General features: G+C 33.5%; 2 protein-coding genes and 2 long non-coding RNA genes across 19 annotated transcripts; 2 read left to right on the top strand and 2 right to left on the bottom strand.

Moving 5' to 3' along the window:
- Nucleotides 1–1,512: 1,512 nt before the first annotated feature.
- Nucleotides 1,513–5,095, bottom strand: LOC125579295. Of its 15 annotated transcripts, XR_007317268.1 has the most exons (11): nt 4,709–5,095; nt 4,517–4,594; nt 4,344–4,449; nt 4,107–4,251; nt 3,857–4,022; nt 3,705–3,773; nt 3,412–3,608; nt 3,271–3,303; nt 2,926–3,176; nt 2,745–2,814; nt 1,513–1,755 (listed from the first exon to the last, which is right to left on the bottom strand). It is a non-coding gene; the product is annotated as an uncharacterized LOC125579295 (long non-coding RNA). The 15 variants fall into 15 exon arrangements; XR_007317267.1 differs by having other exon boundaries at nt 3,271–3,608; XR_007317261.1 differs by having other exon boundaries at nt 2,926–3,344.
- A 307-nt stretch (nt 5,096–5,402) lies between these two features.
- On the bottom strand, nt 5,403–6,236 carry LOC125579297. Of its 2 annotated transcripts, none has more exons than XR_007317270.1 (3): nt 5,733–6,236; nt 5,541–5,618; nt 5,403–5,476 (listed from the first exon to the last, which is right to left on the bottom strand). It is a non-coding gene; the product is annotated as an uncharacterized LOC125579297 (long non-coding RNA). The 2 variants fall into 2 exon arrangements; XR_007317271.1 differs by having other exon boundaries at nt 5,403–5,472.
- Nucleotides 6,237–6,552: 316 nt separating this feature from the next.
- Nucleotides 6,553–9,812, top strand: LOC106369385. The gene is made up of 3 exons (XM_013809546.3): nt 6,553–8,156; nt 8,924–9,475; nt 9,557–9,812. The coding sequence occupies exons 1-3, from the start codon at nt 7,284–7,286 to the stop codon at nt 9,665–9,667; spliced, it is 1,536 nt and encodes a 511-aa protein (XP_013665000.2). The 5' UTR covers nt 6,553–7,283; the 3' UTR covers nt 9,668–9,812.
- A 1,260-nt stretch (nt 9,813–11,072) lies between these two features.
- LOC106370060 (ferric reduction oxidase 2-like) lies at nt 11,073–15,606 on the top strand. Its single transcript, XM_048743307.1, has 9 exons — nt 11,073–11,331; nt 11,488–11,590; nt 11,685–11,879; nt 12,203–12,437; nt 13,364–13,691; nt 13,787–14,030; nt 14,131–14,849; nt 14,939–15,037; nt 15,303–15,606. The coding sequence occupies exons 1-9, from the start codon at nt 11,187–11,189 to the stop codon at nt 15,341–15,343; spliced, it is 2,109 nt and encodes a 702-aa protein (XP_048599264.1). The 5' UTR covers nt 11,073–11,186; the 3' UTR covers nt 15,344–15,606.
- The last annotated feature ends 3,825 nt before the right edge of the window (nt 15,607–19,431 follow it).

Raw genomic sequence — 19,431 nt, 5'->3', positions numbered from 1 at the left:
TATGACATCATAAAATTTAGTGTTGCAGTTAATTATTCCTCTAAGTTTAATCATAACTTCGTGTTATTCTGTTGATATTAAATATTATTGTTTGGCTATATGACCATCAAACACATGAATTTAAGAACTTAACCTGATTTTGCATTTGTGTCTTTTCTATCGTTCTTGAAAACCTAAAAGTTGTGAATTGGGGGGAATCTATTGTGTTTTAAACATATGCAATCATCATTTTACAGTAGAACCTCTATAAATTAATACTCGATAAATTAATAATCTCTATAAATTAATATAACACAAATCGATAAAATAATAAGATAATAATATTTTTAAAACTCTCATGTAAATATAGTCTCATTAAAAATCACAAATTGCTAATCTATCTCTATATATTTTATATAAGTACAACTAAACATTATATTGTTGGTTTTATATTCACAATGAAAATACTTCTAGTTTCTTAATATTTTAATATATTTGATAATATTTAGTAAAAATATATCAAAAATTACATAACAATTCGATGAAAAATAAAATATACACCAAATAAGATAATAAAATAATATGAATGTTAAATTTATAAAATTTAAATAATTTATATAGGTAAAATAAAATATTTTTTATTTTATTAATAAAATAGAATAATAGAAAAAAAATCCAAAAATGAAAACTTTGTAAATTAATATTTCTATAAATCAATAGAAATTTAAAGTCCCAACATTATTAATTTATAAAGGTTCTATTGTATTTCCTCTTCTAAACGTATCTCTCAGTATGATGATAATCGTGAAAGAAGTGTTACTAAACTCACTATAGTATTTTATAGCTAAACGGACCTTTATTTAAACATATAACTTTGGTGCAAAAGGTTATTGAGAATGTTAAACTTTTTTTGTCTCAATATTAAAATATGAAAACTCAATTAAATTGTTTAATGATGATGGCTTGAATAATATATTTTAAATCAAATTTTCTTTGCAACTTAACAAAACTATTTGTTGGTATATCAGGCAAAAGTAAAAACAGTGTCATAATCAACAAAATGAGAAAATACAACCTTGCTAAGTCGGTAAACTGAACCAATTGCATATATTTAATACTAATGAGTACGAATTAAATAAATCCCACTTCTGAAATAAAAATGGTATAAGTTAAAAAAAACAGAAATGGTATATACCCTTTTATAGTTTTATTACACATTATCTAAATCAAGAACCGCCACATGTTCCATTTTAATCTTTAGATCAGCTGATTATACTTCTCAGCTACTGGAAATTGCAACTCACTAATGGATAAGTAACTAAAAATAGATTAATTTTAAAAATTAGTGTTTAAACACATTAAATTAGAAATTAAAAAAATTAGTATGTGAATGCATTAATTGCTAAATCATTATAAAGCTGACATGTGTCAATACATTTATTATAATGCTTCTTTTTTAATATATAGGGATACATGATCTTCAAAGTGGAGTACAAAAGCGTCGTTGTTTTCGGGTGTTAGAATCTGGAAGCCTGCATCAATTTTTTTTTAATATATATTATTTATATGAGTCGATCATTTAAGGAGAGTGGTTCAGCATGACCAAAATTTCTGGTATAACGAAAAGTAAAACACGTGCCTTAAAAATATCAAAACCTCAATATCTTAGATTGCCATGACTGAGTCAACCTCAATCTGCGTGCTATGCTTTCTCTATGATAAACTGGTCCCTCGCACCTGACCGCAATGAAGTCTCCCGAACAGAGAATTGCTTGTCTGAAAAATCAAAGAGTCAAGGCTTTAGGCAGAAGAAAAAACCTGTGAAAATGTAAGAATGTTTGACTATATTAGTAGAAGACGCATCAGACTACATGATAACAATGGGAGAGACCATAAAATATGCCAAACTCTTAAATTAACATATAGTTCTTTAAATATTACATACATAAGTTATTACCTGATTTAAAAAGATGATAAGTTTTGTACAAAGAGGTACAACATAAGTTCCTTACACTATTTTGAAACCACAACCTATCCATTTGTTAGTAACATAAAAGAATATACTTAAACTCAGATTCTCTACTTTAAAGTAACTAATTAATCTTAGAAAGTTAAAAGGTTTTTACTTAAAGAAATAAGAAGTCCATAAATTAGTGAAACATCCGAGGAAATAGAAACTTGGAGGATACATTATGTATTTGATTTTATTCAAATCAAGTAGTAGAAGAAAGGCAAAACATGAGAATCTTAAAACAATTCAAGTAATGAGCAACTATACGTTGTACACATCTGAAACTGTTCTGTTTCCACACACTCTCTAAGACCTCATAGTATCAGTTTCATGATTAATAAAAGTCCAAAGAGAGGACTTGCAGGTTGCATCTAAAAATTCATTGATTGCGAATTCTGCAACCTTTTCCATAATATAAACCAGTTCTTTTTTTTACCGGAACATAAATGAGACATAGCTTGGTATAAAAGGTAAAGCAATCCATGAACCGAGTATTTGTCAGTCCCATGTTTACACCGTCACAAGTATAACTTGAAATCAAACCACATACTACCTTTGCCTAAGTATTATATATGAGACAAACTAAAACAACACAGAGGCATATGGGTGTATACATCAAAGATCTCTCTCTCTCATATGAGACAAACTAAAACAACATCAGATAATAGTCATGATATGTAGTACTAATACTTTTTTCGGTTAGAAAGCAGGCAAAGAAGGATACCTTTTAACGCTATGCAGGTGAAATCATTACCTCAAGCTGGAGATGGAGGTGTTTCTGAACTTCAGTTTGTAACCTTAAAGATTCTACGATCTCAATGCTCCTGGTAAAAAAGAGTGACAAAATTTAACATATAAGTAAACGTAACACAGTCAAAATTCCAAAAATAAAATATTAGAGGTTTGTTATGCAGTTTGAAACTGAAATTTATTACGTTAACATGTCAAGATATTTGATTTCTTCCGTTGATGTCATCTTCTTCTCTCGAGGTTCCCCTGTGAAGAAAGAAACACAGTTATCAAAAATATGGGTTCCTTTGTAACCTGTTGCCTTAGAGACATTAGCCTCTCTAAGGAATGATTAATTTTCAAGACCCATATGTGGTTTATAGCTCAGGAAAGCACAAAAGTATTTGTGAAAGTATATGCTGTAGCTTCCAAAGTCTCCTGCTTATGCTTTTGCTTTCTGTATTTCTCTCCGTAAGAAAATACAAAAGGAGATAACTGTAACAACATGAATTGCAAGAAAACGAAATAAATAGTCAGGATAAGAACAAAACCTATGTTATTCAGAACAGTCTAAGGCGTGGCTCCTATGGTTGAAAGAAGAAGTCCAAGAGAATGGTAAGCGCCACTGTTTATAGTTAATAGCCTTCAAATATTTATTTACAGGAACAAAGAGAAGAGGAAAGTTTACGCACGTTGACTACCGCCAAGCTGATTAGGCACAGCGTCAACAAAAGCCTCATTAAGTTCTTGTGTCCAACACATGTGTTATTTAGAACCCCACCTATCCCGTATGGTCGCATTCCGGGACAAATAACTGACGGGTTGTCTATATTGTCTCACCATTCCATTGAGTTTTAAAAGCGGCCCTCCAACACATGCATCTCCAAAGCTTCATATACACAAACAACTCTCTGAATAAACTTTAGATTCAGTAATTGTAGTTCACATAAAACCTAAACTCAAGAGATGATTAAAGTGTCACTACCACACCATTTCCTATAGAATCCACGATTCCTCACACGACTTCCCTTCCAACTCTTGCACAAAATATTTTCTACCAAGAATTTATGACCATATTTTAAAATTTTATCCCATACATAATACGAAAAAAGTTAAAGAACTAAATAGATAAATAACCTGGCCAGCCGACATATTTGGATCCCATGTAACTTCACAGCATCAGTATATTCAAAGAACTCAATATTTGAGGAGTTGCTTTCCTCTACATCACTTTAGTGTCCATACTGACAATGAAGTTGTACTATCTCAGTGCCTTTAGGTCCGAATGCACCAACATATAGGCCTGCAATTCAAATACAGAACATATGCTAAGTTAAGTTGTACAAATACATTCTGAACCCATATGGAAAGTAGATGGACATGAAACCTGGAAACAAATCGTCGATTTACATAAACTTTAGATACACCGATTCAAAACGGATTTGAGATATGGTACAGTCGGTTGAAGTTTGAAACCATCCTTCTGGTAATTAAGTGGAACTGAGTAGAAATATGTATTAATACATGTGCTCCTAAGGTAAGGAATTATACATGTTAGATATCATTGAAAACATAGAAAAATTAAAATTGGGTATGCATGTTTAAATTTCTGGAATTTAGAGACCTTATGCCTTTCTCTTGCATCATGTTTGTGTATCCATACCTCAGATGATCAACTGAAAATCTCACCAGTTTTTTTTTTAACCAGGAATGAGAAACTCGACAGAAACCTGTCTAATGTCACACTCTTTAAATATCGAACTAATATGCCAAAAGCTAACATATTTCAACGCTTACTTCTTCTGAGTTTGGGTTGCCGTTGTGTTCGTGTGGGAACTGTCGTCTTCAAGGACATACCTAAGGCTAAACATGCCACTAATTTCATGTATGCGAGAAGACATATTTGTAAATTAGTTATGGTAGAAGCAATAAATCAAGGATAATGACTCGATTAACACTTATTTTTAGACATATATGTCTTTCTCTTACCAGAAGATCTCTTGCGTTCAGCTCCGGTTCTGATTTGGTTAGCCTTTAAGGCCTTGTTCACCATGGTACGACTCATATTTCTCTGATTTAAGGGATGATGAAGCAAACAGGGATCTGATACATGGTTAGGCGAAATCCGAAAACATGATTAGAGGCATTTTACAATGATACCCGGAGTACTCCCAAGTCGATGTAACTTTGAAACTGGAAATTGTATTTCGAATTGAAGTGTAGGTGATGAAATTAAAACAAACAATTGGATTGATCTATTGTTGGTGACTTTGACATATATAATCATGAAAGATGGAGGAAGTACGGGAGATGAGAAGACAATCTCGACTGAAGAAACGGGAAACGTTTTTGTATGAGGAGAAAGATGAGAAGACGGTAGAAATAGAGACAAAGAACGACATGAAAGAGAAGAGATTCATCGTTTGGTTTCTCAGCTTCTCAGATTAGGTTTTGTGGGCTAGACACATCAAACAAAACAGATCAAAAATATAAAGAAAAGCCCAACAATACCCAAGATCTGTGCTGATGTGGCAAAAAGCAAGCTTTCTATTGGTCGATTATTTAGTCCAACGTGGATAGCTTCTCTGTTGATTATATTCAGCTTTTAGTATTGGTATGCATGTTTAAATTTCTGGAATTTAGAGACCTTATGCCTTTCTCTTGCATCATGTTTGTGTATCCATACCTCAGATGATCAACTGAAAATCTCACCAGTTTTTTTTTTAACCAGGAATGAGAAACTCGACAGAAACCTGTCTAATGTCACACTCTTTTAAATATCGAACTAATATGCCAAAAGCTAACATATTTCAACGCTTACTTCTTCTGAGTTTGGGTTGCCGTTGTGTTCGTGTGGGAACTGTCGTCTTCAAGGACATACCTAAGGCTAAACATGCCACTAATTTCATGTATGCGAGAAGACATATTTGTAAATTAGTTATGGTAGAAGCAATAAATCAAGGATAATGACTCGATTAACACTTATTTTTAGACATATATGTCTTTCTCTTACCAGAAGATCTCTTGCGTTCAGCTCCGGTTCTGATTTGGTTAGCCTTTAAGGCCTTGTTCACCATGGTACGACTCATATTTCTCTGATTTAAGGGATGATGAAGCAAACAGGGATCTGATACATGGTTAGGCGAAATCCGAAAACATGATTAGAGGCATTTTACAATGATACCCGGAGTACTCCCAAGTCGATGTAACTTTGAAACTGGAAAATTGTATTTCGAATTGAAGTGTAGGTGATGAAATTAAAACAAACAATTGGATTGATCTATTGTTGGTGACTTTGACATATATAATCATGAAAGATGGAGGAAGTACGGGAGATGAGAAGACAATCTCGACTGAAGAAACGGGAAACGTTTTTGTATGAGGAGGAAAGATGAGAAGACGGTAGAAATAGAGACAAAGAACGACATGAAAGAGAAGAGATTCATCGTTTGGTTTCTCAGCTTCTCAGATTAGGTTTTGTGGGCTAGACACATCAAACAAAACAGATCAAAAATATAAAGAAAAGCCCAACAATACCCAAGATCTGTGCTGATGTGGCAAAAAGCAAGCTTTCTATTGGTCGATTATTTAGTCCAACGTGGATAGCTTCTCTGTTGATTATATTCAGCTTTTAGTATTGTATTGATTATTTTTTTCATTAGGAAGTGAATTTGGTATTATATTTTCTTTTTACATTTTCCCTTTTCTCGAAAGGATGTAATTATTTTCTTTGATGATATATTTAAAGGAAAAGCATAAGGTAAAATTAATATCCCTCAAGATTTATAAAATTCTCAAATATGTTTTTATTTTCATTGCTACAGAATAATAATAAATATAATATAATTTTAATAATTTTAAAATAATACTAAATCCAAAAGTATTTGAGATTGAGTAGATTTTGTAAAGTTGTTATTATGATTTTAAGATGATTTGAAGAAATTTCAGGATATTTCTAAAAGATTGATAATTTCCATTTTTCTTATATTTCTTAGTTCATGAAATATATAAAACGTACAGACATTGTTTATTTTATTTTATTATTCATTTTTAACACTTGAATCAAACTCTAATTTTGGAGAGACTAAACAAAACCAAAATGTAAATGTTAAATACCCAATGGAATCTTGATCAAACATGATAAAAAAAAAAAGTGATCACGAAAAGTAGTCATTGACTATCCTGATATATCAATTTGACAGGATGTAATGGGTACAGTCAATATAACTTACCATGTTTACAAATTACATATATACAATATACACCTGCCGAAGTATAATGTATATAATTAATTTCATAAAGATACTTACTGTTTAAATTAAAATAAATTAAAATAAATTAATGGATCAGAAGAACAAAGGAATCCATAATATCCCTTTCCATGGGATAAAGACCAAAAAAGTAACGATTGTATAAATAAAAACCGTTTTATTTTCATATCTCCTTTATAAGAGGAGCTAGGTAGAGAGAGCTCTCTATAAAAACATAATCACCAGCAGTAACCAACGTAGTCTTCCTCATTCTCCGGTGTGTAGAAAACCCTTTTTTAAAATTATTTTCAGGCATGGGAGACGATAAGAGAGATCAAAAGCCATATTCATACGAGAAAGCCAAAACGTTTTCATGTAACTCACATTCTTCGTCTTTGTTTAGGCTCATCTCAAAGCTAGTCTTAACTTTCGCCGTTATATTCTGCATCCAATTCGTTTTCTACTCGTACGATTTCACCTCCTATACTCCACCTCGATCTCTCATGAAAATCGCGGTTTCGCCAGTCGGATCCGGATCCGGATCTTACACGAGTCCAAAACCTGAAGACACGGAGATAAAACACGTGGTGTTCGGGATCGCTGCGTCTGCGAAGCTCTGGAAACGCAGAAGAGACTACGTGAAGCTCTGGTGGAAACCCAACGGGGAAATGAACGGCGTCGTTTGGTTAGACAAACACATTGACGACAACGACACCGTTTCCGCCGGTCTCCCTCCTATCAAAATATCTTCCGACACGTCAAGGTTCGAGTACACGTACCCAAAGGGCAACAGAGCGGCGCTGAGACTCACGCGAATCGTGTCCGAGACAGTGAGGCTCTTAAACGGAACAGAGTCTGAGAGAAACGTGAGGTGGATTGTGATGGGAGACGACGACACCGTGTTTTTCACGGAGAATCTTGTTAGTGTTCTGAGAAAATACGATCACAGCCAGTTCTATTACATTGGGAGCTCGTCGGAGAGTCACATTCAGAATCTGAAGTTCTCCTACGGGATGGCTTACGGTGGAGGAGGATTCGCCATTAGCTACCCCTTGGCTAAGGCGTTGGAGAAGATGCAAGATCGTTGTATTCAGAGATATCCCGAATTGTACGGCTCCGACGATCGGATTCACGCTTGTATGGCGGAGCTTGGTGTTCCTTTGACTAGAGAAGTTGGTTTTCATCAGGTTCGTCTTCTACTTTGTTTTGTTGGTATGTGTATCTTTTTATTGATATTATATTCAAACTACTATGATACTCTTCTCCTTTTGAAGATCTTTTTCCTCTACTGCATTTTTGAAAAAGAATCCCCATATCTCAACCATATTTTGAAGTTTTTCTCTACCAATAGGATGTTTTAAGTTTTCATGCTTTCGGTTTGTTTATTAACACACAGGATTCTAACGTAATTTTCATTTAATTATTTTGATAGAAATATTTTATAATCTTTTATTTTTTCATTAATATCCGTGTATACTAAGTGAAGTTTGATAGTGTGAAAACTGTTACGGTCATACTATGTTTATGTTACATTTGGTTAGTTTTTATGTTGGAAACTTTGACTCTGATCTTTTTTTTTTCTTTTAAAAAGTTCACATTACCCTTAAATTTAAATGATTTTATTATCACGACAATTTCGGCACAAATATAGGTTCTAGTCTCATATAAGTCATTGCTCCCACTAAAAGCTTCTGTACTTCTAGTCAAATATATAGTTAGTTGTTAGCTACGTGTTAATCTTACATTCCTCTGTACATTTACAATTATTTATACAGCTTTTGTTTATTCTTTTGTTGTTTTTATGATAGATCATAGATCTAGTTAATATCTTAAAACCAAATCTTATTCTAATCAAACCATAAAAATATCAAATATATCGATATTCGAAATCTTTGTTCCCTTATTTATCGATCCGCGTAGTTTTACCCACAGTATTTTTCTTTTGTTGCAACAGTTTGATATATATGGGAAACTACTGGGCCTGTTATCAGCCCATCCATTAGCTCCAATTGTCTCCATGCATCATCTAGACATAGTGGATCCAGTATTCCCAAACATGGGTCGAGTCAACGCCATGAAACGTCTCATGGCTCCAGCCAAACTGGATTCAGCGAGCCTCACTCAGCAATCAGTTTGTTATGACACTACACACCGTTGGACTGTGTCTGTGTCATGGGGATACACAGTTCAGATTATACGTGGTCTATTGTCAGCGAGAGAGATGGAGATCCCGACACGCACATTTATAGATTGGTACAAGCACGGAGACGGCAAAAGCTACGCTTTTAACACACGTCTTTTCAGCAAAAGCACGTGTCAACGTCCACGCGTGTACTTCCTCTCCAATGCGCTTCCTGATTCGGCCTTACACAGAACTGCAAGCGAGTACGTGAGGTGGTATGACATGTGGGATCTTGAATGTGATTGGGAAGTATCGGATCCTTCTGATATCGAACGGGTTATAGTTTATAAAAAGCTCGTTCCCGATAGATGGAACAAAAATAAGGTTAGTAACTACATTAGCTGATTTTTGTTTACTGCTATATATATGATGATGCTATTGATTCTTGTTTTTGGTGCAATTTAGGCTCCGAGAAGAGATTGTTGTAGAATATTGCCTACGAAAAAGAATGGGACGATGGTGATTGATGTTGGAGCTTGTGAAGATGATGAAATTGTTGAATTCTCTGTCAAATAGTGTATTTTTTTTCTATTATTGGTTTGGTCTCACTACCATATCTTAGTGTAACTTTCACACAAAGCTATAGAGAAGAACTACTTTCGGAATTTCCAACTGATGCATGTATGATATTGATATTATTTCAAGTTATTCATACCTAGAACTAGTTGGTTATTTCTGGTGGTTGATTCAGTAAATATGTTTTTTTGGATCCGTTGATATGATATGCGAAGAGAGTAAATGCTTTTGTTTTTTTCCTTTTAAAATCGTCGATATATATTATTCTCTTCGCATATCATATCCAAGGATCAAGTATAGACGGGGGAGACCTGATAACGTACAACACCGCCCGTCTGGTGAAAAGCGACACAACGTGGGTTTTCCAGTGAGCAGTGGTTACAACTTAGAAGTATCTTAATTATTATATTGCATTTATATAGCTAGTATGTATGTCACTTGGTACGCTATACTTCAAAATCTACAATATAAATCAGATCTTGATAAATCAGATCAAACCTACGAAAATCACTAACTTCATGAGTTACAAAAAAAAATCACTTGCTTAACCATCTTATCTGGGTATAATATCTTTTATCCCACTTCTTAATTCTTACAAACTATTACGTTATCTTTTAAGACTGTAACGGATATAGTCTTATAACTCTTTTATTTTTTTTTATCTTTTGGGAAACATTAGTCTTATGCTCTTATGCGGAGTTTTTCGCACATGAGTCTATGAGACCCAAGTAGCTTAGTATTAATTTACTTGTTATACTTAAAATGAACATCTAATGTCATACTTAAAATGTATCGGACATGTTTTAACGGATCAATGCTTAATTAAAGTAGTTAATTATCAGATAGGCTATGCTGTGATCAGTAAAAAAGTAGCATGATCCGTGGCTTCTTCCTCAAGTCAAACTCTTAAATTCTTTGATAAAGAGTCCACATTGATCATGCATATATGATTTTTATGCCACATAAATTTTTGAAAAGTATTAAACAATAGCATAGTATCTTCCGGGTGTTTTCTTCAAACACAAAAACTAAGTTAGGCAATAAAAGTGTATTCTTTTATGCGGTTTAGCTTTCAATACAAATCTGAAACTACTCGATCCAAGGAAAAAAAGAGTTTGGTTTCCAAGACTTTGTTACCATACTAATTAAGTGTCATAACGATTTTGTATGGAATACATCCTATGTTTTTCAAATCGCATAATCGTATTTTCTGTTGTTCAACACATAGTGTACATTTTTACGTCATCTCGACCCCCCCCCCCCCCCCCCCCCCCCCCCCAAAAAAAAAACCAAAACAAATGGATGTAGATAGTGCAAAAAAAAAAAAAACAAGATCCACGGGGAGAGTCACATGCATGGAGCATGCAACTACCTTACTTCATCTCATTCCACTCAAGATTTTCTTTATATATACACTCTTTCTCTACCACTCCTTCCCTCAAAATAAGCTAGCTGATCCTTCTCACTAAAGCCATCATATCTTTTAAAATCATAAGAGAGCGAGAGAGATAGAGATAGGATGGAGATGACTAAGTTCTTCATGATGGTGGTTTTCCTTGGAACTATCATGCTTTGGATCATGATGCCAACACGAACTTATAAAAACAAGTGGCAGCCTTATATGCGTCTAAAGTTTGGAGCATCAACTTATTTTGGTGCCACAGGTTTGCATGATCAATAGATGGATTTAGTAAAGCAACCATTAATCATCTAATTGTTCCTTCCATTAGCTCATGCTTTCGTAGGAACCTCCGTTTGTATTTACAACTTTTAAAATAATTGATTAAAATTTGTTAATATCTTCTCTGTTTGCACGACAGGGACGACACTTTTCATGTATATGTTCCCGATGATCCTCGTAGCTTGTCTGGGATGTGTGTATCTCCACTTCAAGAAACGAAAGAGTCCACACCATATTGATAGGTACAAAATTCAACGGGTGAATTATGTCGACAGACAAGTTGTATAACTTTCATCATTTCTTACAATTTGTTTCTGTATAATGGATATAATAAAGGGAGATAAAGGGGGGAGTGTGGAGTGCACTGAGAAAGCCAATGTTAGTGAAGGGACCATTGGGGATAGTCTCAGTTACTGAGATCATGTTCTTGGCTATGTTTGTGGCTCTTCTTCTTTGGAGCTTTATCACTTACTTGCGCAATAAATTTGCCACTATCACTCCTCAATCAGCCGCTGCAGATGGCCAATACTTGTAAGAATTCTTTTTCTTATCAACCATACATATATATATATATATATATATATATATATATATATTTGGTTGGATAATTTCTACTTAACTTCTGAACATATATATATTTGAAGATTAATTAGTTCATTAGTACTCCATTATTTATATTCACCAAAACAAATTATTTTTGTTAGTGAAAATACTATACAAAAACATATGAGTGTATTTGATTGATTACTGAAATACTAATTTTATCATAGTTTATCACATGTCAATATCTTAGATTAAGAGAACTATATCGAGAGTTTAGTATCTGTCTCAATAGTTTTGATTAATATTTTAAGGTGGCAAGCCAAGCTGGAATCAGCGGCGCTAAGGATAGGGTTTATCGGAAACATATGTTTAGCGTTTTTGTTCTTACCGGTGGCACGTGGCTCGTCGTTGCTACCGGCGGTAGGACTAACTTCAGAGTCAAGCATCAAATACCATATTTGGCTGGGCCATATGGTCATTGCAATTTTCACCGCTCATGGTCTATGTTACATCATCTATTGGGTCTCTGTGCATGAAATCTCCCAGGTATATAACATACTTGTTCTACTAGTTATCAAATATTATGGATTAGATTTTTTGGCTTTGCCTAATAGTCCAATAGTTGGGTCCCACCTCTAGATAGAATAAAGTCAACGTTTCTAAATCAATGCTATAATTCCCGTCAACGTCATCTCTGAATGGATCAGCTTCCATACATACGCAATAGTGCAGTACTTTTTTATAGTTCAATATAATAAAATGCGGTAAAATTTAATATTTTTGGTCTTCACATGCAATAATGTGAATATAAAGCAACTAATATGTAAAACGCCATTTTCTTAAACTGTAAAACGCCATATCTTTGAAACACGCATTTAATAGAAATCATATGTATAATGTAGTATATATACGAATATGACTTTTATTCCCAGTTAATGTGATAATTCAATTTCGCTTCATGCGCTTCTGTAACTGAAAGAATTTCGTATTGATCGAGGTTGAAGAAAATCATATGCATGTTAGATTCGGGTTTATTATGGGCTTCCAACTTAAAACCAATTGGCAATTAGTGGATTGGCCCTAACCCTTTATATATTACTTAATGTCCCATTGATTTTCCAATGTGGGATACATATCCCTTAATACCCCTCCTCGAGATGATGGCTCTTATCGGCCAGAAATCTCGGAACTTTAAGACAGTTATACTCGGTCGAGCGAATCAATTACGACCTATATACCCGGTCGGGTAGGGTTAATATTAATTAAGGGTTTAACTTATTCGGATCTGGGCTCTGATACCATGTTAGATTCGGGTTTATTATGGGCTTCCAACTTAAAACCAATTGGCAATTAGTGGATTGGCCCTAACCCTTTATATATTACTTAATGTCCCATTGATTTTCCAATGTGGGATACATATCCCTTAATAATATATCTATATACATATCGAATATTTATTTAATCAACTGCAGATGCTCATGTGGGATACAAAGGATATATCGAACTTGGCCGGAGAGATATCTCTGGTGGCCGGGCTTGTTATGTGGGCCACCACATATCCAGCGGTAAGGAGGAGATTCTTCGAAGTCTTCTTCTACACACACTACCTCTACATCGTCTTCATGCTCTTCTTCGTCTTCCACGTCGGCATCTCTTACACGTTTATCTCTTTTCCCGGTTTCTACATCTTCATGGTCGATCGTTTCCTTAGGTTTCTCCAGTCACGTGACAATATACGCTTGCTCTCTGCTCGGATTCTTCCTTCCGACACCATCGAGCTCACTTTCTCCAAAAACCCTAGTGAGTTCCCAAAATATTAATTATCTTTTATCTTATTTTATAACACTTTGTTATTGCGACTTAAAGCTCTAAGCTATATTATATATGTTGAACAGGGTTGGTTTATAGCCCGACGAGCATATTATTTGTGAACATACCGAGCATTTCAAGGCTACAATGGCATCCATTTACGATAACTTCGAGTAGCAACCTTGAGGCAGAGAAGCTAAGTGTCGTGATCAAAAGGGAAGGCAAATGGTCAACTAAACTTTATCAGAGGCTTTCTTCTTCTCATCAGATAGACCGCCTTGCTGTTTCTATCGAGGGTCCTTACGGCCCTGCTTCCACCGATTTCTTTAGGTCAGTTACTTTCTCAAAGACCCATCAAGAAATTTAATTGATTGCTTGCGTTTGAAGAAACATTGATATCATATGTATTTTTGTATGGTGTTATTTATAGGCATGAAGCTCTGGTTATGGTGAGCGGAGGAAGTGGCATAACTCCATTTATCTCAGTCATCCGTGATATGATCGCAACAAGCCAAAACCAAAAATGCAAAATCCCCAAAATCACTCTGATTTGCGCTTTTAAGAACTCTTCAGAAATATCCATGCTCCATCTTGTCTTGCCATTATCCGGCCTCCAGACCGAACTCTCCTCCGACATTAACATCAAAATCGAAGCCTTCATAACCCGAGAGAAAGAGCCAAAAAGCGAAGCTACAACGGAGCAAATCAAAACTCTCTGGTTCAAACCAAGTCTTTCAGACCAACCCATCTCAGCAATCCTAGGACCAAACTCATGGCTCTGGCTCGGCGGCATTCTCTCGTCATCGTTCCTCATCTTTATGATAATCATCGGTATCATCAGTAGGTATTACATTTACCCGATCGACCACAACACCTACAAGATCTATTCTTGGACTTCAGAATCCATTATATACATCTTGGTCATCTGTGTGAGCATCATGGCCACTTCAAGTGCAGCTATGTTTTGGAACAAGAAAAAGTACGGCAACAACGTCGAAACTAAACAGGTCCAGAACGTCGAACTTCCATCGACAACGTCTTCTCCAACCTCGTGCGGTTATAACTCCATGAGAGAAATCGAAAGTTCTCCACAAGAATCGCTAGTGCAACGTACCAGCCTGCATTACGGAGAAAGACCTAACCTCACGAGTAATATACCTTATATCTCTTTCTACATCTATATATCTCTGTGTATATATGAGTATTGTTATCCTAATTAGGTGCTTGTATATGAACAGAACTACTACTTGGCGTGGAAGGTTCGAGTGTGGGAGTTCTTGTGTGTGGTCCAAAGAAGTTGAGACAAAAGGTTGCGAAAATATGTTCCACTGGTTTGGCTAAGACCATCTCCAATGTATTTTGCTATTTTCACCTCTAAAATAGGGGAACTCTATAATAGAGGTGAGATATGCTCCAATGTATTCCCCTAAAATAGCAATCTCTAAAATATAGAGTAAAAAATAGAGGAATGCTATTTTTTCCTCTATAAATAGAGGAAAAAATAGAGATCTCTATTATAGAGGAAGAAATAGAGGTGGGTTGGAGCAATTTCACCTCTAAATGCTATTATAGAGGTGAAAATAGCAATGGGTTGGAGATGCTCTAAGAATCTCCATTTTGAATCAATCAGTTTCAGCTGGTGATCGAGTACATATTTTGTATAAAATTGTTTTCACCTGCTGTGGAAGTTGCTTGGATTGCAAGTTAATAATGTGGGTCTGTGATTTGACCTGTATTTGTGTGCTTGTTATATTGACCATTTTATGGTCTTTATTTTTCAACGTTTGATATATTTTAGTGGGAAAAGCTATACCTCCCAAAGTTACTCAACCCATTCGTTTGTAATCCTTACGTATGTTTGTAAATTGTGAACGTTGAAATATTATAAAATCCTTTCTTTGAGACATATAAGATATATATGGAATCATTCGGATACTTCATTTGATAAATATCTTTATTTCTTAGTTCATTCGGATATATATGGAATCATTTGTAAATATCTTTATTTCTTAGTTCAAACCATTCATGGAATCATTCGGATACTTCATTTGATACTAGATACAGTTTGAGGATCTGCACATCACCTCTTACCAGAAAACAAATATTATTCGTCCCTCTCCTAGTACTATCATCTCACATAGTGGATTTAGAGTTCGACTGATTTATAATGGCATAATTTCATTTCATATTTCTGGTCATGAGGAAAATTCATTAATCGGAAGAATTCCAGATTATATACATTAACAAAAGATACCAAATGCCATATATAGGGAATGACACAAAATAGGGGCTCAAACGTTTGCCTCCTCAATCATGAGCCAAAAGTTATAAACTATCTACTCTATTTGGAAGGAACGAGGCAAGATACTCCATGCTGGCCAAATTTAAGAGGAAGAAGTGTCAACTACTCAACTGTGATCGAACAGTAATGTGCCAAAAAGTGGCATAGATAAAGCTTCAACCGCCGCTTTGCAGTTAGAGACCATCTGGATTTTATGGACATGTAAGTTCCGGAAGTCTGATTAAAATACATTTTAGTTCAGTATGTATATTGCAACCGCTGATCAGAGATATATTCGTTTTCTGGTAAATGATGTTGCAGTTCCGTTCCATAAAGTAACAAAGATATCCTGTCCCGTTTAGTAATTTCGATTTAATAAACAAAAGGAGTCAACCGTGACTGATAAATGGTTTTCAAGAATTGTTAGGTTGGCAAGTCATCTAATCTTCACTACTATACACCTACTTTATGTTCCACACGTCATCAGTTAGGATTGTGTTTAGAAATTTTAAAACAACGATAAAAGATCGTAGGCTTCTGCGAGTATTTACTGAAAAACTCAATATTTTCGTAGGGTTTGAAACTTTTGTTGCATTCGTTTCTTTTGAGAATAGCCATTTTATAGTGGTTAAACCAACAATTTAGGAAATATTATGAATTTACAAAATTAATTGATGATAAATTAAAACGATGTTCATGTACTATGAAAAAAAATTTAATAAACATTATTACGTAGAATGTGTTTAGAAATTTTAAAACAACGCTAAAGATTATAGGCTTCTGTATATAGAACATTTATCAAAAAAACTCAATATTTTCGCAGGGGTTAACACATAGATTTTGAGAAAAATCAAAAATATGACAATACTGTTTTAATGCATAGTTGTATCCTGCACTAATATATGATGAAGGTCAAAGAGGTTTGGAACCTTTTTTGTCTCTGTTTCTTTTGAAAAATAGCGATTTTATAGTGGTTAGTCAACCAATTTATGAAGTATTTTGAAATTTTACTAAATTAAATGATAAGAAACTAAAACGATGCCCATGTACGAGGAAAGAGAGTTTAATATATATTAATACAAATGTAGAATGTTTTAAATTTTTTAAAACAACACTAAAGATCATAGGCTTCAGTATATAGGCATTTACCCCAAAACTCAATATTTTCGTAGGGGTTAACACATAGATTTTGAGAAAAATTCAAAAATTTGAAATTAGTGTTTTAATGCATAGGTTCATCTTGCACTAACATATTATGAAGGTCAAAGTGGTTTGAAACCTTTGTTGTCTTCGTTTCTCTAGAGAATAGCGAGTTTATAGTGGTTAGTTCACCAATTTAGGGAGTATTATGAAGTTATACTAAATTAATTGATAAAAAATTAAAAGATGTCCATGTACCATGAAAGAGAGTTTAATATACATTAATACAAATGTAGAATGTGTTTAGAACTTTTAAAACAATACTGAAGATCATAGGCTTCGGTATATATAACATTTACCTTAATATTTTATTAGGGTTTAATACATAGATTTTGAGAGAAATTCAAAAATATGATAATACTATTTTAATGCATAGTTGCATCCTGCACTAACATATGATGAATGTCAAATATGTTTGCAACCTTTGCTGTCTCTTTTTTTCTAGAGAATAGCGATTTTATAGTGGCTAATCTACCAATTTAGAGAGTATTATGAAGTTTTACTAAATTAATTGATAAAACATTAAAACGATGCGTATATACCATAAAAGAGAGTTTAATATACATTAATACAAATGTAGAATATGTTTAGAAATTTTAAAACAACGTTAAATATCATATGCTTCTGTATATAGAGTATTTATCGAAAAACTCAATATTTTCAAAGGGTTAACACATAGATTTTGATAAAAACTCAAAAATATGAAAATACTGTTTTAATGCATAGTTTCATCATGCATTAACATATGATGAATGTCAAATAGGTTTGGAACCTATGTTGTCTCCGTTTCTCTTGAGAATAGCCATTTTATAGTGGTTAATCCACCAATTAAGAGAATATTATGAAGTTTACTAAATTGATTGATAAAAAATTAAAAAGATGCCCATGTAGCAGGAAATATTGTTTAATATACATTTATACAAATGTAGAATGTGTTTAGAATTTTTAAAACAATACTAAAGATCATAGGCTTAGTATATAGATCATTTTCTGAAAACTCAATATTTTCGTAGGGGTTAAGACATATATTTTGGGAAAAATTCAAAAATATGATAATAATGTTTGAATGAATATTTGCATCATGCATTTACATATGATGAAGTTCAAACAGGTTTAGAACCTTTGTTATCTTTGTTTCTCTAGAAAATAACGGTTTTATAGTGGTTATTCTACATATTTAGGAAGTATTATGAAGTTTTACTAAATTAATTGATAAAAAATTAAAAATATGTCCAAAAACCATGAAATATAGTTTAATATACATTAATACAAATTTAGAATGTATTTAGAAATTTTAAAACAACACTAAAGATCATACTTCAGTATATAGAGCATTTACCGAAAAACTCAATATTTTCGTAGGGGTACACGTAGATTTTGAAATAAATCAAAAATATGACAATACTGTTTTAATGCATAGTGTCATCATGCAATAACATATGATGAAGATCAAAGAGGTTTAGAACATTTTTTTGTCTCCGTTTCTCTTGAAAATAGCCATTTTATAGTGGTTAATCTACCAATTTAGAAGTATTATGAAATTTTACTAAATTAAGTGATAAGAAATTAAAAATATGCTAATGTATCATGAAAGATAGTTTAATATACATTAATAAAAATGTAGAATATGTTTAGAAATTTTAAAACAACACTAAAGATCATAGGCTTCAGCATATAGAGCATTTACCGAAAAACTCAATAGTTTCGTAGGGGTTAACACAAAGATTTTGAGAAAAACTCAAAAAATATGACAATATTGTTTTAATGCATAGTTTCATCCTACACTAAAATATGATAAATTTCAAAGAGGTTTGGAACCTTTGTTATCTCTGTTTCTGTTGAGAATAACCATTTTATAATGGTTAATCCACCAATTTAGGGAATATTATGAAGTTTACTAAATTAACTGTTAGTAAATTAAAACGATGCTCATGTACCATGAAAGAGAATTTAATATACATTGACACAAATGTAGATTTTCTTTAGAAATTTTAAAACAACACTAACGATCACAGGCTTCTGTATATAGAGTATTTACCGAGAAACTCAATATTTTCGCAGAGGTTAACACATAGGTTTTGAGAAAAACTTAAAAATATGACAATACTGCTTTAATGAATATTTGCATCCTGCACTAAAATATGATGAAGGTCAACGAGGTTTGAAACCTTTGTTGTCCCCGTATCCATAGAGTAGGGATTTTATAGTGGTTAGTCCACCAACTTATAGAGTATTATGAAGTTTTAATAA

The sequence above is a fragment of the Brassica napus genome, chromosome A10 (genome assembly GCF_020379485.1).
Source record: "Brassica napus cultivar Da-Ae chromosome A10, Da-Ae, whole genome shotgun sequence".
Lineage (NCBI taxonomy): Eukaryota > Viridiplantae > Streptophyta > Magnoliopsida > Brassicales > Brassicaceae > Brassica > Brassica napus.
Note: the sequence above shows the minus strand (reverse complement) of the source record. Positions and strands in the feature narration are given on the sequence as shown.